The 22,654-nt window shown below is 42.4% G+C and overlaps 1 protein-coding gene across 1 annotated transcript in view; it reads right to left on the bottom strand.

The window, feature by feature from the left end:
• Positions 1-967: 967 nt before the first annotated feature.
• The window catches only part of LOC104286999 (calcium uptake protein 1, mitochondrial-like), a gene marked incomplete at its 3' end in the record, with an annotated part of 61,759 nt that continues 40,072 nt past the window's right edge, over positions 968-22,654 (bottom strand). The window contains exons 5-8 of the mRNA XM_009885648.1: positions 18,213-18,218; positions 17,159-17,273; positions 6,285-6,367; positions 968-1,165 (exon numbers count right to left, since the gene is read on the bottom strand). Of these exons, the coding sequence (XP_009883950.1) occupies positions 968-1,165; positions 6,285-6,367; positions 17,159-17,273; positions 18,213-18,218 (402 nt within the window). The remainder of the gene's footprint in view (positions 1,166-6,284; positions 6,368-17,158; positions 17,274-18,212; positions 18,219-22,654) is intronic.

Raw genomic sequence — 22,654 nt, 5'->3', positions numbered from 1 at the left:
TTATGGTTGTGGGGGGATCTTCTTGTGTACAAATCCTCATTTCTGATGCAAATAAAAGCCTGGATTTGTTCAAGCCAGGTTGAACCTGAGAGCCTACTGCAGAGAAGGGCACCGTTTCTGACTGAGTCAGCTCTGCTTGGGAGCTGAGACAGACCAAGGAGTCCCCCGTCGCTGTTCTCGTACTCGTTTTATTCAAAAGACCCAAATTTTGAAGCTTGATGCTTAAATTCAGGCTATGTGACTAGGAGCAGAAGATTGGGAGCTGCTGTTAACTCATGGTAATGCAAAGAAAAAAGGAGACCTTCAATTCAATTGAAAGGCAAAAAAAACCACCTCAGAAGAGATGGACAACATTTCGTACAAAGAACATTAATCCAGGAGTGAATAATGGAGGTCACATAACAGGGACCACCTATTTAGCAGGATTCAAACAACTCTTGAATGCTTACGTAGCAGAAATATTCAGAATAATGAAGCAAACAAGAAGGTGGGGACAAAGCAGAGATGAAGAGTTTTGGGAATGTTATAAAGCCTGGTCCTTCAGGGCACAGCTCCCTCGTGGGGACCAAAACAAATCTTCCTCAGTAAGGTAGCAACAGGCCACTCACCACTTCTGCTGTGTTTTTTCTAAAGCATCTCCAGCATCTCCGTCCGCGGTGCCAAAGCCACAGCAAGGCGAGCACCATGTGGAGAGACACACACCTGGGATGTGCTGGCTGCTGCTGCAACTTCACAAGAGGAGCTGCCGACAAAAAGCTGGAGGTGTTCCTGGGGAGTGCCACAGGCACCGAAACGCTCATCACAAATTTAACAACAGGTTTGATCTGAGAGTGCTGTGAGCTGCAGCTGTAGCAATTCCCTCTGAACCCTTCCCACACTCTTGCTCTTCCTCCAAAAAACTACGTCATGCAGCAAAGTCCATGCTGTGCTGCGCTGCCCTCCCCCATGTCTAAAAAACAAGCCAAACCTCAAGCTTCAGGATATCGTGCTGCAGTTTGCGCTGGAAGTCGAGAAAGTGGGAGATGGTCAGCTTCCCCTTCAGATCTGCCCCAAAGAAGTATGTTGTCAGCGCAGAGTTGAAGCCAGTTTTCAGGGTGTTCCCTGTTGTAGACCGGTCTCTGTGGCGCATGCCCATGCTGGTTTGGGAGCGAATGATGCTCTGGACCTAAAAATAAGAGGGAGGATGTTAAGATCAAAACCACCAGTGGGACTTATACTAGTCAAGTACCAGTATGAAGTACTCCAGGCTTAGACGTGTCATCCTCTATTTGCCTGAAATAATTCTTAGAAGACATGACAATTCAAAAATTTGGCTGAACTTAGGCCTTGTTTTTTTTCAGTCCTCTTGAAAGAAAGAAGAGTATAAAACGCTTAAAATGAGTTTTAAGACACAATCCACCAAGTTTGCAGATGAGCATTTTAGCGCTGATCCTACGCCTGGTCAGCAGAGAGCAGCTTGTTCCCAGCAAAGTCGCAGGAGGAGAGAAAGCCGAGGAAACTGCAGGGAAGAAAAAAAAAAAAAAAGCCTGCACAGCTTTTGGAGCTTCCACTCCTGCTTTACCGTACATCCTCGTCAGTTCACACCAACCCCAGTTAGCCCACATTGCATTTCCTCTCCCCTTGTGCGCAAAACCGGGGTTTTTATACCCAAGGGCAGGCCTGGTCCTTGCTGCCGGAAACTCCTCCATCCCTGGGGCTGCACAGCAAGCGGAGCTGCAGGCAAAGCCTGACCCACCCAGAGCAAAAGGCTCTCCGAAAGTCCCGCAGTCTGCAGCAGCCCAAATACAACCCCAGCAGCAACGCCAGCGGAATAACAAGTAATGCCGAAGTAGCTGAGTATCTCAGCAGACCGAGATATTTGCACAAACACAGCCAAGTGTGAAAGCACACATTATAACAGCAATATCTCAATGTTTTTAACAAACCACACAGGCAAACAGCCGCCTCCTCCTCCCCTGAGCTCTCAGCAGCGCCTGTACCGTCTCGAAGGCACCGCTCAACTGGAGTGGATGCTACGGGACAGGGCAAGGTTGTGCAGGAAAACCCCCCTACCCTCTACGATACGGCAAAAGGTTGAACTTGAAGGATGCGACAGCCGAAAATAACAAACTGTTGGATTTTTTTAAGGGTCCCGTGCTAATTTAAAAAGGGGCGGCCAAGCTAAATGCACACTCACCTCCTCTCTCCATCCCCAAATATCCCACTACCTCTTCCCAGCACCTGCCTGTCTGAATGATTATTGCTGGGATATGAGAAGCCAGGCTTATTCTCTGTCTAATAACAGATCTCTTCCAACAGAAGGATTCATATTAAGGACAATGAGTGGGAGAAAGGAGAGGGGAAAAAAAGCCACCCAACGTGCTACCCGGCACTCAGCTTTGACAGCACAGGCTTCCCAAAGCTCCAAACACCGCTGCTCTGCCTTCAGCCTCTTCCTCCTGCCGACAAAAGTTGGAATGGAGGAAGAAAAAACAGCTGCCAAGAGCTCCAGCTGTCAAAAGGATGCCAGAACCTCGTTATCGTGGTATATGGCGTGTTCAATTTTTTCCTAACAAGAGAGCGAGCGCTGGAACAACCCCAAAGGGGATGCTCCGGAGGAGAACGCCGCGTATCGCTGCTGGGCTCACCTCCCTTGAAACGCCGCCTCCGAACCACAGACTACTGGCTATTCTTCCACTACAAAGAAAACCAGGTCAAGTCAGAAGGGGGAAAAAAAAAAAAATACAGGAAAAAAAGGTTTTGGGATTTTTTTTTTCTTTGGAATTACACACTGTGACGCGAGGAAGGATTTTTGCAGTGTAAATAGCAAGTCCTTATTTTGCGTTGTGCTCCACTTTAACTGCGAGCTCTGCATGCACATTTTAAAGACAAATATTTATAAACTGTCTGAAGCAATGCAGTTTATGACCAGCTTGGAAAACTGCCCCTGTTTCTGCAGAAGCGAGTGTTTACCGCACCGCAGGCTGTTCGATACAGCATCTTTTCCCGGGTGTTATTTATAAGGCATCCTACACCCCTCTTCTCTCCCCATCTATAGCAAGTATCAGACAGTTTGAAAATCCATCTGTAGGCACTGGAGCCAAAATTATTCAGCTGGTCCCTATTTTGGGTAATCCTTCTATTACGCAGAAAGGCAGACAACCACTGCAAGAAGTTGTCCTCCAGCCCAACCCGGTGCTGTCCTCCCCCACAGCTCATCGATCTGACAAGAATGGGAAGCACAGAGCTGCTTCACTGTCTTTTGTACATATTTCAGCCTAAGTGTTTGCGATCTGTTTCATCTTTTGCAGCAGACAAGAAGGAAAAAAAACAGGAAAAAAAAAAATCAGTGAAAATAGTTAATGGTGTGAACAGAAATCACTAGTAACACTGCTTGAGTTTACTACTTTTCATCTGACTTTTAAATTAAAAATAGAACAGTAAACTAATAATTTACATGCTGAAGGCTGAAAGTTGAAGATGATACCGATGGAGGCACCAAACTACCTAACACTATGCACTAACCATATGCATCAACTGGAAAACAAACCTGAGGCTCTTCAGTGATGCCTGAAGAAACTCAGTATTTTCTTATTAGGTAGTTAAAGCCTCTGACTTACTTGTGTATTAGCTAAATTACCACAGCTAATTTTATTCCTTGATGAATACTCTTAAGGTTTGTGAGACACTAATGCAAAGAGAACTGCTGTTGGTCGTCTCCAAAGACGATGTGTGAAAAAGGAGTAAGAAATTCATTCCCACGTGCTCACAGCCAGCGGAGGCTGTACGATGCTTCTGTGATGACCCTTTTCTTTCCCTTCTTTTTTCCTCCCCATTCTCCCCAAAACAATGTTGCTCTTCTAAACTGATGCCACCTCTAGTAGCATATGCTTCTGGAAGGGCCAGTTCCAGCTGCCCCTACCAGTTAAGATGTTTACGGGACAGATCTGCAAACCCTGCCATCCTTCATGCTCTTACTGAGGCATTTCCATAAGGAGTGAAAAAGAGTATTTACCCTATAAATTATCATGTGTTACATTATATATGTGTACAACGTTATATATGCACCTCCCGCTGAAGCTATGCCTTTGCTTTAACTCTGTCTGCAAAGCGCAGCAAATCAGTTTTCGTGACATCTGCAAAGATACTGTCAGCTTCTTCCCACTTTCCAAAACAGCTCCTTCATCCTCTGACTCGAAAGCTCTGGAAGATCAGCCTTCACCAAAATATTCTGATGCTAACGAGGAATTTTATTCCTTTATACAAAGGCAGTGACGCATGTAACAAGCTTAACAAAAAAATGTCCCCTTTCCTAAGGATTTTTATCTGACTTAATGGACGTATAACTTCCCTTTGCCTACCGGATGATTTGAAATCATTTAATTCAATTCATCTTCATAGCACTTCCGAAAGATCCACCCTCAAGAAACATTCTTTCTTACTTTACATGTCTAACAAAAAAGCCAAACATGACACCTGCATTAGTACCTTGGCATCACTGCATTTTTAGTAGGCAGTTAACCATTCTCCGCTTTTCTTAAAATTCGTTTATGTCCGTAATTGATTTCACTCTAAAACTTCCGTAACTACTGTAAAACACCTTTTGAATTGTTAAATATTATCAGATAGCTGCAGTGGAGTGCTCTATTCATGCACTCTGCAAATAGAAGGGAAGAACAACATTTTTTACTTGGGAAAACAGGAAACTTGGATTTTTTCATAGCTGAATCTGTAGTTCGTAGGGAGGCAGTGCCAAACAGCACAACCACCTGGACACAGCCGTGAATTCCAATTTGCACTTGCAGGATAATTACAAACTCCTGGCTTTACATTACAAGCTATCACGTGAAGGGATATCATACTGGAGATAAACATACTCCCAATTCTCCTCATAGTCCTAAGTTTGCATCTAAAAATGTACAGTTAACCAGATATATTACACAGCTGTGGAGCAAACTCATAATAATGACATCATACCCACAGGTAATAATTTAAGGAGGATGACAGTAAAAGATTAGAAGGGGGTGGGGGATTTATTTAACAGAGCTGCTTTGCCATGAGTTCTTCCCATTTATAGCAAGTGCCCCAAGCATGACCTCTTACAGACTCTTCTGAAGTTAACTAGTCATTCAATCAACCGATGAAGAGGAATTTTTAACTAGATTATTCAGGGCTGCTTTGTTCTCAGGTATCAGTACACAGCTTTTCACCTTCTCCAAACACGGATGTCCTCCAGCATAAAAAAAAAAAACACAAACCAACACAAGGGCAGGTGTGTTTTGTTGGTTGTTTTTTTTTTTTTTTTAAACCAGAGAGTCTGCTTTCCTTTTCCCAGAAGCAGCAGCTTCCGCTTGCCCATTAAACGTACAGCCCTGAGGGTTACAGGGTCACGGAAGTGCCAGGGACCACATCAATATTAGGTAAATTAATGGTGTATCTCCTCCACCTTGTTCTTTGATAACAGAGGTGGCGAGTCCCCATCCAACTGGCCAGTTCCCTTCTTTGCAAACACAGTTACTTTTCCTTTCACGATCAGCCCACACACGAAGCTTTGCTAATATACAGCGATTTCAGGATGTTTATGAGTTTCCAAAACCTTAAGGCTGTTTTCTACATAGGCAAGAAAACCATACCACTTCTGCCTGGGGAAGTCAGATCTTTTCCCCAACGACTGCTCAAATCTTCAATCTATTCTCACTCTAACACAATCACAAACCATAGCTTATAGGAGGACCTCACCGGTATCAGGTATGCAGGCTAAGCTCATTAAAAAGCCCGCATCAAACTCCCTGATGATGAAAACTTGTATAAAGTAGGGGAAAGAAACTAATGAAAATACACTCTAAATAAACACGGTTTTAGATTGCACTGAAATAAGTGGCTAAACTCTTCTTTGAAGCAGACTCGCCCTGGTTATTCTCGGAAGACAAACAAAATTAAGGAATGCAGTAAAAGCTGTGGAAGAAAGTAAAAAAAAAAATTCTATGACATCAGCGGAGAAAAAAAAAGTTCTTTAATCTACTTTGGAGATGATATCTTATAAAGATAGCTCAGTGACAAAGTCACAGGAAATCAGAGTTTATACTTACAGTTGTCCTGGTTGAACAAAAAATGATGTCCTGAAATATCCAGTTAAAAAAAAATACAAAACCAAAAACAGGCACTGAGGGAAGAGCAGAGCATAGAAGGAAAAGACATAAACCAGCACTAGTCGCAAATATAAATCACAATAACATCATAGAGGAGTGCTGCACTTATTCATAAGATGCCATAGCATTAAGAAGTCAACCTGTCATTCAACTTGCCTGCTCAAACTCTTCCATGTCCACCTCGCCGTCACCGTTGAGATCAAACATCTTAAAGGCGATTTCAAAATTCCTCTGGGGAGCTACATAAAAAAAAACAACAAACCACACAATAAAAACCAACGACTAGTTAATGAAGATAGAAAAGCTCAATAAAAAAAGGCACAAGTTCAGAATTGCTTTATCCAAAAACGGTTTTCCATAATTCCTGCAAGTTTAAGAAAATGTAGCTCTTGGAAATCTCTAGCTATGACCTTCATGGTGCTCCTTTTACTAAAGATCTAGACAAGGAGGTTGGGAGGAGATGTTTCTTGAACAAAATTTACTCCATTTACAGATAGAAAAAGCACACAAGCGAGACACCATCTAATATTTCTAATGACAATCAACAGAAAGTGACGCTGTAGCAAGTGTTCCAGCCGCACATTTTAATACCAATTTGGCCAGAGGACATTCCTCTGGCGTTACAGAGCGCTCTCTGTGCTTTGTGAAGCAGCCGGTGGGTGAGGAGCAGACCTGGACTTTGGGTAACTCTCTTCCAGACTCAGTTCTTATCTCACCATGCAAATTTAAACAAATCATTACCAACTCGGTCTCAGTCCAATGATGAGATTGGGATAACACATGAGCTGGAGCTCACCAGCTGAGACGCACCCGAGACAGCCTGGTACCTTATTTTTCATTGCATTTAGTCTATGTTGTCATGGTTTATTTAGCCAGGACTCTGCAAAAGCATCACTTCACAGCCACCCATCACAGCAAAACCACGCTCTTTCCCCTGCATCCCACCAAAGAATTTCAGTATGTTTCCATTTTGGGCTCTGCAACACATCACCATTTAAAGCTACGACACAGTGCCACAATTTTTTTCCAAATTAAGGTAATATATGAGAATTTATCTTGCTCTGCTACTTTCAAATACATACCACCTACAGGAATTTTGGTGTTTGCTGGGATTTCTAGGGAATCCTCTAGGCTATAACTAGACCTTAGCTCGTTATCTTAAGTGTTCAATTAAAACTTAGTCCCTTTTTTTGTTCTGAAGATGACTCTTCCCCACCCAAATCTGGCAGCAGGATGTGGATCACTGGTGAGGCTGATCCTCCTTTAACCTCATCTGTTGCGATCAACTTTTAATATTTCTTGCGGATGCTCAAAAAGTAACGATTTTCTGCAAGTGGCGTTCTGCGTTAAGGCATCTCCCAGACGGGGGTGGGAGGGTGAGCGCAAAGAGGAATCACTCAGACAAAAAGAAATTAATACGGAATTAACTGAACTGGATTTTGTACATTAGTTACAGCTTCAATTTAGGGCCAGGAGACTTTTACATCGTGTTTTCCCCTTGCTAAAATAAACTGTAGCACTCTATCACTAAAAGATTCAGAAAACATGTTAATGAGATGACTTTTTCCAATCACTTTGTGCCTTAAACAGATGTATAACAACATTAAACTCGACGGCAGGAACGGCCTGTCACTACCCGCCTGATATATACAGCGCATACAGCCCCGCCGTTATCATCTCCGGTTTTCCAATTTCCTCCCGCCGATTATTCAGGCTTTACGTTCCAAACACCATGTGCATAAGCGATGTCTCCTATAACCACGGCAATCGCCAGCAGCATGTGGTGGGTTATTTCATATCCATCCCTGCAGCGTGCCTCCACGCAGCTCCTCTGCTCTGCCTGTGGGATGGGGAGACCTTTGCTCTCCGTCCCTCATCGTTTCAGCGTGAGCCGAGATGTACTCAGGTGGACCGGCCATCCCCAACACCAACTTCACCATCTCTTCAACGATACAATCTAATCAAAGGGATTTATACAAAAAGCCTCCTCTGTATCCAGCCCTCATTTCCAGTGATTAATTCTCCATCTCCTTGAGAGCGACAATATTGAGCACCTTCCAATTCCCCGCTTAATGTTTAAATAACACATCCAATTTTGTACACTTTAATTGCAAGTACTGCATGAAAGCCCGGACACAATTCCTTCTTATTAGCCCCAAAATCTAGCACTGCACGGAAAGTGTTGTTTCCTCTTAGGAAGAGGAGGAATATACAAAACTCTAGTTACAAGACACTAGAAAAAGAGCAATTTACACATCTCTTCTTTCTTCCCCCGTTTTCTCTGCCAGGGTACAGCGATGTATATTCTGAGATTGGAAAATGTGTTAAAAATTGGGGTTTGGGGTGGATTTTTTCTCCTTTTCCTTAAGGAAACATATAATACCCCGTCCCATTCGCGCAGACGCAGGGTGAACAGAGGAAGCATGGTACTTCACTTACCCCTCAACAAAGGCCGTTTCCTTCCTTTCCCTTCTCTAAATACACATTTTCAAGAGCAGTTCATCAAAGCCCCAGAGGAGAACATTACTTGCAAAATTAAAACGAACAGTTCAGCATCAAAAATCTGCAGGGTCAGTATTTTCTAAGGACAGGGAAGGAAAGTGGCTTTAAATTGGCAAATTTAATTACTTCATTCCTTTAGCTAATATAAGCGACACATCCCATTTCTTCCTCTGATCTGCATATCTAACTCCAATTACTTGTAACGACACTTAAATCCAACAAACATGAATCGGAGCCAGGGAAACCAGAGGGCACCGAAGACAATTAGCTCATCCTGCTTCTGCTCAGGAAGAAATGTTCATTAAGATGTATGTCTCTGATCTCCGGCAGCCTGAATTTATTGGTCCCGAGTGAGATGATTTCTGCCGTCGGCCCCCACCCCCCCCCCCCCCCCCGCCTTCGGCCCCCCTGCCCCATTACTCACGGTTACATCAGCCTGTACAACCTCCATTTCTCTTCTTCCTCTTGTATTTAGACCTTTCAGAAACTTGCAGACCATAACAGCAGCAGATAGTGGTTCACCTAGCTAAACTTAGCCCCTTTCCCCCCCCCTTTTTTTTATTCTGCACCCCAATTTTACCATTCTCACCTGCAGCTTCTCTAAATTTCCCCACTGCCTCCTTAATTAAGATGCCTCAAACGGAATGCAATATTCCTCCTGCAATAGTTATCAAAGCCATTTAAAGGACTGTTTGCTTTCAATATGGCACGATGCTTGTCTTTACGAGGGAAAACCACTTCTGGATTTCCCCAAGCGCTGAGCTGCTTTTCCAGCTAGCTCTGATTTTGTGAGCTACCTCCTCACCATCCTTTTTGACGTTATTCAGAATCAAGATTTTTTTCATTGCAACTGATTTCCCCTGGGCAGCGAGTCAGGAACTGGTCAGAGCAGCCGCGGTTTCTTTTCCAGCTTTATTTCTAGTCTTTAAGTATTCAAGAGGATACAACAATTTCCTAATTGATTCCTCCGAATCATTAACATAAATGAAAACATAGTACTGGAGCCCACGCCAATACCAATCCATGAGTTACCTATTCCCTGCTTTGACATACACGCAAATATATCTAGAAAGATCAGGTTGAAAATATTCTGTAGATCCATAGCCCCACCAGCTCTACACACAAGTAGCTTTTTCAACTAACCTGGGAGTCGGTGCAACGGGCAATTAACATTTTTCTTGACTCGTTTGTTCAAATCAAGTATTTGGGAACAGAAAGGCATTAAGAAAACCAGAAGCCACAGGCGGTAGCGTTACAAAGACGAGCAACCTCCACCAAACAGATGACAAGCAGCAGCACTGACCACGTTGAAAAACCCACCCGATCCATCAGTATCAGTTCCCCAGGGAACCTCTGAGCCATTAGACAAGTTGATTAGGCATCTTTAAGCCAATTATGTCATTTTTAACCATTTTGAATTATTCAATGGGCCAATTTGCAGCACTATATTGCCATTCACTCTCACCAGAAGCAATGCATTCTGGAAGACAGTAAATGCTCACTGATGAGAAAGGCCACATTTTACTATTTTTGCGCTCTTTTGATCTTCTCTTTCCCCCACACTCAATGCTCCGCACTTGGAGATATCTCTCAACAAGTCTCTCCCTCTGACTGCCGTTGCAACTCACGCAGAACACCACTACAGTCACAAAAATGAAGTGTCTGTAGAGCATCCACCTCAAGTGGAGGTACCGCATTTTAGGAAAACTATTTTTGGAACACACTTTTGGAAAATAAACCCTTCAGACATAGTTAAAAATTTCTTTGTCTGAATTTAAACACAAAGCAGCTCAGGACTTCGATATCCATCCCGAAGCCTCCTAACACCCCAAGCAACTCCAGTGCGGCACAACAGATCAAGAATTCAGCTGGGGAGTTACTTTAAGAAAAATTAGTCCTTAGGAGTTAAATATCCTATCATTGCTTCTTTCCCATCTATCCCAAAATTAAGAAAAATATATGCACAAAGGCCATAGTACCCTGAAGCTGAAAAAAATGTATCTTCATAATCAATCCAAAATTAATGTAGTCCTTCTAAGGCAGGAACAGATTTTCATCTACAGAAATGGCTCTTCAAGCTTTGCAGCTGTAATATTTTTTCTTTCCCCTTTTTCAGGCCACAACATAAAAAAAAAAAAGCTTACCTTACCCGTCCAGCCAAAGATTAATCAAGATTCCCCTCCCACCCTTAAGTTACATGAATCAGCACGGTCATTATTCCGCCTGACTCCACACATCGGTATTTTAGCCAAGAAATTTTTCTGTATGCGTTTGAATTGGAACATTTCTGTTTGAAGGAAAGAATTGGGGTCATAGATGATCTCACCCTTACAAGACCGCAGCCAGCAGCCCCGCACTGCTATCTAGTCCATTGTAACAGTAATAGGGAAGAGCTAGATGATGCACTTACACATAATGCATCTCCAAACGCTGTAATATTTTTTTTGAGAACAGTTACAGCCTTACAGGGAAGCAACTATCCATATAATATAGGTGGCTGAGCCTCACCTGCAATAAATACGGGGGGAAAAAAACCCTCCAACAAATATTAAACCGTCCTAATGTTGCAGATATTTTCCTTTCAAATTATTCCACTATTTCAGAAAACATATCCAAATCCTACCAACTTTTTTTTTTTAAATGTTAATCATTAAATAACAGGCAGCTAAACTAACATAGTCCACAGCGTGGAAACTGAGCCACAGCATCATCGGTTGTGATGGTAAACTATCTTTAAATAGCTAAGGGTTATTTCTTATCACAAGGAAGCATCAGAGTTACCTCTGAAATAATACAAATGCATCATTTTAAAACCTAAGTCTACAAATCCCACTAAAATACACACCGAAGCTTTAAAGCAGTCTAACACCCAGAAAATCAAGTTTTCATTTGATTTTCAAATTCCGGTTAATCTAAAATATAACGCTTCTTTCATACCTGGTAGAAGTACACTCTATTTCTACTACTGGCACATGTTTGGCATAGGTGTTATTTCCCAACAGCGCAAGCCAGATCGAGTTGGCCGGACCACCACACCTGGCTCACCGGTGCAGCTCCACACTGGAAGAAAGGGGGAGGAAGTGGCTGATAAAGAACCTACCATCATGTAAAGTAAAAATACCACCACTACTAACGGTAAGAAAAGCCCGAAACAACCGAGATGAGGAGAAATGAAGGGTTTGGGGTTTTTTTGCTCTAAATCTGTGGTGGAGGTTCACATGCCTGAACCCAAGCGCATGGATTCAAGCCCTACTTGAGCACCACGCTCCGAGGTTATTGAGCTGCACATGCCCACGTTGCCACCAGAGACAGCGAGAGGTGCCCAACAGAAAGCAACAAAGGGATTAACTGGTACAGTTAGCAGGTAGAATCCTAAATAAACTATCTTGTACAGAAACGCATAGATGGGATGCATGCATAAGGAACAGCTAAAGGATCTGGCACATGAACAGATGCTCCGATCCACCCTTGGGAAAGCTGTACCATGACAGTGGACTACCTCCAGAAACAGACATTCATGCTGAGCAGGCAGTACGCTTTTCCTTGGAGTGATGTCCCAGATAATGCCGGTTTTAATCCTTCTCCTATTTAATCAATTCTGAAGAAAAGATTAAAGAAAAAAATATTATTGCTGTTTCACTTTTTTATTTTGCTTGTCAGCCTGAACCAAAGAGACTGCATAATTTCAACACCAAATTCTGTATTTTGATTTTAATGTCAGTGACAGACGTACATCTTGGTTGCAGAGATTTGAGAGAACGTGACAGCGCCTCAGCTGGAGTACAAGACTTACATTTCAACAGCTTCTCATCGTTTACCACATGACTCACAGATCATTACTGGAAATCAAGATTCCCCTCTTAACTGCCTCTCCAAAGTAAGGACTTGGAAAGAAGCTGTGGAAATGGCAGCTCCAGATGAAGGCCGTTAGAAGCTGTGCTCTCCAGGGAACCCCTGGAGAAAGAGGACACCCCAAATATCTGCATGGTTTTGGGACGTTGCTATGAGTGACACAAAATTACTCTATTTCCTAATCTTATCGAAATAATCAGGAGTAAGTTTCTGGAACTTCTCAACCAGCCTAACAAGTGCTGCGTGCAGAGTAGTCCTCCCCGCTACAAATTTCCTGTCCTCTGTGATACAGGAGAGAGAGAGATACAGGAGAGAGGTGGAGATCCATCAACCCATCACACCACGCAAATGCAAGGGATGCAGAGATGAACAGAGAAAGACCAAGTGAAGACTTGCAGGTGGAGAGGCTGGTAGAGCATCCCATGTCCTAATGTTGGTTTTCTAACCGGAGAGGTCAAGCTCCCAAGAAGATCCCAAACTACCCATTGCAAGGAATCCATCCCATTTCTATCCTTCAGCACGGCTACCAGCCCATGGCAGAAGTGGGATGCTGAGCCAGAGAGTCCTTGGTCTGACATGAAGCAACCGGGCTTACGTTCGGAAGCTGGGACATCCCTTGGGATCTTTGTGCTGCTCAGACACATCTTGGAAATCCCACACAGCAGTGACTGGGCTGGCAGAAAGGTACTGAAGACACCCTGCACTATATAGTGTGGATGAGAGGGACCCACGTACGTGCAGAGAAGTAAACAGAGGGTCTTGAAAGTTCAGCGTAAAGATAAAATTACCGTGAACAGGACCACAAACCAAAGTATTCTTATGAACTCAGAGCAACATTATATCTCCTTTTCTCGTAGAAACAAGCCCTATGGCATTAGTGCTGCGTTGCAGGATTAAAACACCACCAGTTAAGACAACAGATCTCCCTCATGGCAGGGAAGGAGGCTGAAGACATTCATGTCAGCCAGCAATATGTATTCAAAACGGCCACAGCGCAAACAGGCCTCGGAGATCACATCATCGGCATGCAGCAGTGTGGGAGAACACGCCGTGCCACCTCCATCACAGAGACCCGCATAACGGTCAAGAGCTGGCCAGAAAATAATTTCCAGAGCTAGATGGTTTGGGATTTGTTTCCTACACAGGGGGGGAAAGGTGAATCTATCTTAAGCAAGAGGCCTCTTGTGGGCCAGCAGGGCCGGCAGCACGCTGCGCTCCAGAAAGAACCCGCAGAGGATGGGAGAAGGAGCTGCAGGTCTGCTACGGGAGCCCTGGCAAGAGAAGAATTACTTTGGGTTGAGCCAATGCTATTTAACCCTCCGTCCAGGAGGAGTAAATCCAGACACAGCGACAGTCCAATTACAGAAACACCACCGACTTACTCTTTTAATGCCCAGCTCCCTTCAGTACCTGTTAATCAAGTAGGCATTAGCGCGCTTGGACAACGGACCGCGTTTGCTCTGAAATTGCAGTCACTGATGATGGAAAAGCTCTTTCTCTCCTTCCTCCACCTGTTTTGCAAGTCCAAAAGGCCCCTCAGCTCTCATTGCCTTTAAGAGAAGGCTGACTTTCTGAAGCAGTTAAGTGCTATTTTATTAGCTGTTTTAAAAATACATTTTCACAGAAACACAGCAACCGATGAGAACAGACAGTGCCGGAGCGAGAAATCACTTGTAAATAAAATATGGTGACAGACTTCATTTTCTGCGCAATATGCAACCAGCTTTCTGCAAGCAACATACAGATGAAGCCTCCAGCCCTCTCTCCTCCTCTCCTTGCCCGGCAGCTGCCACGCGGTCCACGTTTCAGAGAATACAACTGAAGTGAGCTTCAACAGCAAATAGATAATTTCTCTATTTAAACAGTGAATCAAAATTATAAAAGAACGCATACGTTTTACTTTTTTTTCTAATGGGTGATTAATATGTATTTTTACTGAACTATTCTAACTATAATTACCAGACTAAGTTATAGACACCTCTGACTGGGCTGCAGATATTTTCTAGCAATTAGAACACCATTCTTTTTACGAAGGAACTCGAACTCCTCTAACTAACTAACTCGAACTCCCTACAACTTCCTCCAGAGGGGCAGTGGCAGGAGAGGTGATGATCTCCTCTCTCTGGGGACCAGCAACAGGACACGAGGCAATGGAACGAAGCAGTGTCAGGGGAAGTTCAGACTGGATATTAGGAAAAAGTTCTTCACCAAGAGGGTGGTCAATCCCTGGAACAAGCTCCCCCGGCACCAAGCCTGTCAGCGTTCAAGGAGCATTTGTATGACACTTAGTCATATGGTTTAGTTTTAGGTAGTCCTGCAAGGAGCAGGGAGTTGGACTTGATGATTCTTATGGGTCCCTTCCAACTCAAGATATGCTACGGTTCTATGACAAATTAAATGCTTTGGGAAAGTGCTCTCAAAGCCTGGTGGTGCTTTTGGTAGAGCCAGTGAGATGGGTAGGAGCCATCTCAGCAGACCTGCTGGGCACGACCCTCCTGAGGAACTCAATAACAGGAAGCCCGTTGGGTTTCTTGTTTTCCAGGTTATCATTGATCAGGTTTGAGTTCAATAAGCCAGACCAGACTACAACTGAACTCTTCCCATCACTTCTGAGCAGAGCTGAAAAGCACCTCTCCCTCCTGCCTCCCACCCCCGGATCCAATCTCACGCTCCCCTTCTGATTATCCTGCTTTAGTGCTCAATGTGCCACCTGCCTTTCTCAATATTTAGTGGCCTTCAGGTATTTCATGTGATCTACAGCTGTCTTGTCCAGATACATGCTTAATGTTTGGGTTATTTAAGCAACATGGTGAGAAAACCAGTATTGAACTGTCAAGTTTAAGCTGCACTTTCTTCATTCTGTTTTATTTATTCGATGGAAAAAAATAATCAGGAACCACTGGATTCCTGCAAGGTAATGTTCACTAGTAGGAGAGTAAATGTGTGAACACGTTTAAAAGCCCAAGAACAAGAGGAAAAAAACCCTTCCCTCCTACACAGCCCTCCAAAATAAGGCTGGCTGCTACTCTAACACAAGGTGGTCCCTTTTCTTTTATTGTCACAACAAAGAAATTAAACCAAAGCAAGAAAAAATTCTCTTACTTCTGCCTGTGGGAGGACATGAAATAAATTTTGCGCCCTGCGTACTTGATTAGGTTCACCACCGGCACAGCCATTAAGCCAAGGGCACAAGTGTTTTCTAAACCATGTAATGTGATACTATAGGTTTGTGAGTTTGTCGTCATCTGCAGAGACTGGGATTAAGAGCCCTTGTTACACAAGTCAAAATACCTTTGATAATTTCAGCACAGGCAAGACTAATATAAGAAAGGAACAGCAAAAGTCTTAAGAGTCAGTTCTGAGACTCAGTCAAACAAAAAAGCAGGCTAAAATCATAAAACAAATTCCCTGGATTGAAGTAGCGTGTTTGTTTTCACGACATGAAGGTCACATACACATCTTCCCCCAGCACGTCCATTTGACAACAAACAAGACCTTGAACATTGCTTCTCCCCTGTAATAGATCCTCCGAAATGCCGTGCTCAGTAAATGAAGAGCTGCCTCTTTCATTTGTCCCTGTTACAGCATGCACGAACACGGCGGGGGGGGGGGAAGCACCTGTTGCTTTTACAAAACACCAGTGAATTACCCAGCTGAGTCTCTGAGCAGCCCAGTGCAATTAGCAATGGGGGTCTACTGTAAACTGGGAAGAGTCCAGCTCTAATTCCTGTAATCACGTCATTATGAAATCACATCATTACTTACATGAGAAGATGGTCAAGTTTTCTCTCTCTCTCTTTTTTTTTTTTTTTAAGTCTGAAACTATAACATCTCAAGTTCATTTGGACAGTGGCATATTACTAATTACCCCACGTTTTCTAACGGGGCTAAAAAAAATAACTGGAATTTCTGTTGACTTTCCTGTTTGTGATGCAGCACCTTCCAAGCGGCTACAGAAGCTCTGCAAATGAGGTTTTGAGCTTGCTTTCCCCACGAAGAAAGTCTAGAAATGCCGTTTGACATTACCAAAGGCTTCAGTTTCAGTGTTTCTTGCCAACAAAGCAAACTTTTAAGCGCCAGCACTTCAAGTGTAGAAAGACACTGCTGGAACAGATTAGCAGCTCACAGAAATATCACAAACGCAAGTCAAGTGCAGGAGGGTGAAAAGACAGAAGGTATCTAATGATACTTGTTGAAATGTAAATGGCTTAACTTCTCTCCTCATTGGATTACATCACGCACAGGCCTGAGCTTACCCAAGTGAAAATACAGCTGGAGGAGAGATTTTGAACCATCTTGTAACCAGTGAGGAGCTGGAAAGCAATATTCATCCAAACACAAGAATATCCTATGAACACAGCTCAAGAACACATCTCCATTTACAATTTTGAACAGCAGGTCAAATGACTCATTAAAAGATTTGACACATTTTAAAATGAAAAATAAATCTTCAGAACTCATCGATCTGCTAATCTTTCTGAACCTTTAAGCAAAATCAAAACCAGATGAAGCAATAGCAATTATTCACTCAGCTCAAGTTTCAAGCAATCAAGAATTCCTTTTAGTGAAATGTATGTACACAACAATAGCAAACTAACTAAGCTTGTAAACCTTCACAATTCAAAAAAAACCACAACAACTAATTGCAGATAAAAAAAAAAGCCCGCTGTACTTACTGGAAAGGACCGTCGTGAGGAAGATGTAGTCGGAAAAGGAAATGAGTCCACATTCTCCAAGGGCATAAAATATGCTGTCTTCATCAGCAAACTTCTCTCGCTCCTGGGATAATTTCTATTTATTCATCCGACCCACACCCCAAAAAGAGAAAATAAAGCAATCAATTAAATAGGGAAACGGAAGACTTTGTGTCTTTATCACCAATAAGCCATTCCACATACACACACCCCTACTATCTCTATTCAGTGGACCTTTTCCAGCCTTCAAATCTGTCAGAAATGCTCTGCAAAGATCAGTGCTTCCCCATCTCAAATGAGAGATAAGGAATTGCACAATATTAATTAGTTGGTTTAGCCTAGCTGAAACACAGTTACATAAAATTACATCCGTTTTGCTTAAAATTGTCTGAATCTTTGACCGATTAGCATTAGGAAAATCAGATTTTTTAATCTAGGATTCCAAAAGGGAATTATTATATTTCACTAATAGCGTTTTAGTTATACTCTGTTGTAGCAGTAGCCAAGAAAGAATTATTGTACATGAATATGAAGTATGATCCAAGTTATCAAAAAATCGTAGTTATCAGAAGCACGGGATTCTGGAGTGTGTTTAGCAAGCTCACTAAGAGGGCCGGGACTGATACCAATCTTAATCCCTCTCTCTTGCTCCAGTTCTTTTTCAACATCTTGTTTTAATAGAAAATACCACATGTGTTTTATCAGCTCATCTCCCTTGCTAAGCTAAAAATCTGAGTCCCTTTGATCCGCAGAACCTTCAAAGACTGAAAAGGATCCATAAAACTGTTAGGAAACCCACACTGGTGACCCATTTTAAGAACACAGCAGGAAGAGGCACACGCACACACGAAGGAAAAATGAAATTAATATAAAGGAGAGTAGGCGTGGATGAGGTTATTCCACAGAAACCAGGTCATGCAAGCACAGAAGCATGGTGAAAGCAAGGCTGAATTTAGGAACGGTTTTTAGGAAGAAAAAAACACCGACAAACACCACCACACGAGGGTCCAGCTACACAACTGTCCCCCACCGTTACCTCTGTCTAGCGGAGATCCCATCATATACAAGATAAAGGAAAGAAAACTGGTTAACCGACAATAAAATAAGCAGGCAAAACGTAACATCAAGTTGAACGGTTAGACTTGCAAAGAGCAAGAAAGTTTTGAAGCAACCAGGTGGTTGCTTTGACTGGGCGCCGCTAAGAAGCCTAAGTAGACATCCCAGCAAGAGTTAGCACGTAGCCTCTCCGGGTCAGACCCACGGTCTGCAGCTGATGTCTCTCATCCACCTCAGGTTTTATTTTTGAGAGAACTCACCATTGCATGTGATTGTAGAGTGGGGATGAGTTCAGCTAATAATTTAGATGAAAATTTAACCCGTATCTGGCTCGGAAACCACAAGAAAAGAGACAAAAATAATCATATAGATCACCAAAAAAATACAGTTTTCAGGGGGAAAAAAGTTCAGCTCTATTGATCAAATAAAACTCTTCCCAGTGGCTCTGTCTTTACCATCTGGAGAGCATCAGGAATTTAATAAGAGGTGAATCACTAACAGCAGACAACATGCTAATGGCATTCATTTCATGCAAGATAACTGCTATTTGTGCTTACGGGATACCAGGTTGAAGTATCATTTACTGAAAAAAAATAAATGTTTTTGCTTCCCTTCCCATCGTGATGGATTCAAAGCAAAATTACACTGATGCTTACGTTAAGAACAAATAAACAATGTCTGGTTTTCCTTTAAAGTGAAGGCAGGAGTTGTGGAGAAAGCAGTTTTCTGCGATTGCTGCCAGCGGCGTTGCCAGCAGCATCTCACCTGCTCGTGTGATTTATTGCCTCTTCCTCCAACTGCCTGTCTTGAGCAGCGTTTATCATAACCTAGCTATTAGCATCCGACTTCACCCGCTCGAAGGATCCCATGCAAAAGTTCCAGAGGTTGGTTTATTAATTTTTATGCCTTTCTTTTCCGCACTTAAAATTCATAGTCAGCATCAAACATCTCAAAATATTCCTCATAAGCTGAAAACCACATCCATAGACTAACAATAAAAAAAGATATTAAGTTAGTTGCTCTCTGAAATACAAAGGTTTAAATAGATGGGAGGGAGAAGCATTTACTCATTTTCATCTTTCTTTGAGCAAACAAAGTAAAATTTTTTATTTTTTTTTATTTTAAACACGCACCTACTTGTCAGAAACCTGGGGAAGGGGAACATACACCGTGACTGTGGTGCTCAGCCCATCTGCAGCTGATGGGAAAGAGAATTTCTCCCACTGATCTTAATAGGAGAAAATGACAACTGACCCGATCCGTAAGATTTTCAGGCTCACAGCACTGAGGAGGACAGAAGTTGAAAAAAAAAAAATTCACAGCTCTCCCATTTATTTTCTTCTGGGGCACTGAGAAGCTGCGTGTTCGATGGCTTTCCACAAAGTATGTGGGAAGCTCGCCCCGCTACAGGAAAGGCTGAAAGCATCCTTCTCAGGGGTTGTTCCCCACTATTAAACACTGTACTCTACAGAATTATATTACAACCCCCAGAAAAAAAGTATATAAAAAAATAATCAATCTACCTACTTTACAAAGCACAACCTGGACTGTTGGGATGCCTCAAAGTACAAGGTGGACAAACCCCAAGTCAGTCCACACTGACACCTAAACCCACTGCCTATAGACGTCGAGCTGCTTTTCCACATCCTGCTATCATTCCAGCATACTCTGCCATCCCTTCTAGCCAGAAAGGTAATGCACGGGATCGGAAAACGTAGGGAAAATTCTCTTTCCAAGCCTCTATCCTGTTTTAGAAGGACATGTCATTTACCCACACAATTTCAGGACAACTTTCACATTTCACACCCTTCTGTATCTGAGCACAAGCTAATTCTCAAAGTGCTCAGTTAAAACAGTCAAATGTCCTCCATTGAAGATTTTTTTCTCTGTGTTAAGTCCATTCCCAAAACCAGAGTAAGATCACTCAGCACGCCAAAAGAACATTCAGAACCGAGCATACACGAGTGAGCAAGCCACAGGAAACAGTTTACAAGTATGATGTATTTTTTAATCAAGCAGTAGATTCATATTAAACAAGCGTACAAACGAGCAAACATCCAAATTAACGTGTAAAAAGAAAAAGCAATCCAAATGTCCCAATGCTTTCAGCACAAGCATGGCTATGTATGTTCAGTGAAGAGCTGCCAGTCCAGTTTGGGCAGAATATAACTTTTTACAGGCATTCAGGCAGATTATTTTACAATACCAGACATCGACAACAGGTCAAAAAAAAAATAATAATAATGTAACTGCATTTCAAAATACAAAGCTTGGTTTGCCATTTCTAACTCGGGCTCCAAGCCCAACAAACGGCACCAGAACATGGGTTCAACGTATCAATAACAGCGACCAACCTCCCCCAAATCCCTGTGCTGTAGAAAACCCAGTTGCGTGCCGTATGACTCGGGTTACAGGCTGGCTGCAAACAAGCAAAGCGCCCAAAGATGTATCACCAACTTCACACGTTCTACCCCAAAACTGATCTACTGCTGGTGCCTCCATGGAGCCAAATACACAGTACAGCTCCCAGGTAATAAAGGATTTGGGGGAAAAAAAACCCACCCTGATTCCTTCCATTCCTTGCCAAATGTTACCTTTACTTTGAATTTTAGAATTGATTTCCCAGGGCTGAGTGAAGAGTGAAACATGTTAATACTTAATTACGCGAATCTGAAAGAAAAGATGTATTTTTCGCAAGTTAAAGGATGCCTTCTCTGAAAAGACAGAGGCGGACAGAAGGTGCAGTGCTGGTGTTTGCTCTGCATTCCCAACGCACAACTAGAAAAGCCTTATCAGCTAAATCCTTGCAGCTCTGCTCCATTTTGCATTTCAGAGACTACTTAATGAGCAGCATTTAATTTCCCACTTTGGGAAGAACACATTCTTGGTAAGTCACTTAGAGGTGACAGCTTGGGCTTCAATCTGGAGGAGAAAACACACTTTCGGCACGTTTATTCACGTAACTTCTGTTTCAACATCACCTTTACACTTGTATGAACCAAAGCTTCAGGAATTTATCAGCCTTTTGTGACCACTCAACAGTGACTTATGCCTTCCAAAACGACACCAAAATAAATACCAAAGTGCATGCAACATAATGAGTGTTTCTCCAGAAACCAGAAAGTAATTTTGTAAGTCAGTACGGAATTTTAGATGAAGCATATTTTATTGACAAATGCCATCATACTCGGTTTGCTCCTTTTTAAAAGAAATACTTTGAGATTACCAATATTGTGTAAGCAAATACAAAGCCACGAGTGTTTCAGTGAAGTCACCTTGCTGCAAAGCAATTCTCTTTCAGTCCCAGCTGACCACCTTCAGTTATGCAAGCCAATTTAAAGACACCTATTAACGTATTTCTTTTATGGTTAGCTGTAGGCATATAGGAAAAGAAGTTAAAATGCTGTATGTACAGTGTTAAAAAGAAATATTCTCTTTTCCACAGTATGTGCATCAAAAAAATAAATAAATATCTGTGCTACGAGTTCACCTAATAGAGACAAGTTCTTTCCTTGCTTCTGAGTTTTCTGGCTTTATAAGGTAAAGATGACCCTCCATATTATTGCAATTTTGGGATACGTGTCTCTACAAATGAAATCTCTCTAACAGGAGGAAAAGAGTCCCACGTTAGTACTTGTGTACATAACATTAAGCAGGATGCATAGACATGATGTGCTATTAGTCCTGCTCACACGTGGCTTGATACCTTGGGCTTAAATCAGTAGGCAGTGCCCCTATAAATAAGAGAAATATTAGGAAACCTTCTAAGGATGGGAAAACAAATCTGTCATAAAATTTATTGGATAATCTGTTTAATTAATGCATTTTAAACTCTTTAGCACCTACCAGGCGTATTGTTTGACATCTTTAAAAATATTAGCTAGCATCTGCCATCTCATTAGCACTACACAACATTTAAATACGCAGAGACGCGGCTCCTATTCGCCGGGTCCAGCAGAGCCTGCAGGGCAGCATCGTGCTGGCACAGACTACTACAGCTCCTTCCCAAGCAGGACTGTTTAAAATCTGAGGAAATATATATCGAGACACTCGCTGACTAATGTGCTTGCAGCAGATGCTCTGTATTAGTCTATCACACAAGAGAGATAAGGGAAAACCCTTAAGAAACACCAGTGAAAACTGCAGGCAATGCAGCCTGCTACGGTAACTAAAAATATTAATGCTTTGAAGTCTGTCTTCATCAAAATGCTGAACTGGAGACTCTGAAATGAGGGCGATTTTTAATTTTTTCTCTTTTTTCTTTTTTTTTTGTTTTGTTTTGTTTTTTAAGAGATAAACTTTAAAGAACCAAAGCCATGTATTTAGAGATTCCACAACAATACATGTTGGCACCTCACTACCTACATTAAGAAAACTGAAATAAAGATATAAAAAGGTTTTCAGAATCAGACTGCAACACTG

Source organism: Charadrius vociferus, unplaced genomic scaffold, assembly GCF_000708025.1.
Source record: "Charadrius vociferus isolate BGI_N301 unplaced genomic scaffold, ASM70802v2 scaffold335, whole genome shotgun sequence".
In the NCBI taxonomy this organism is placed as follows: Eukaryota; Metazoa; Chordata; class Aves; order Charadriiformes; family Charadriidae; genus Charadrius; species Charadrius vociferus.
This window is presented reverse-complemented; position numbering and strand designations above follow the sequence as displayed.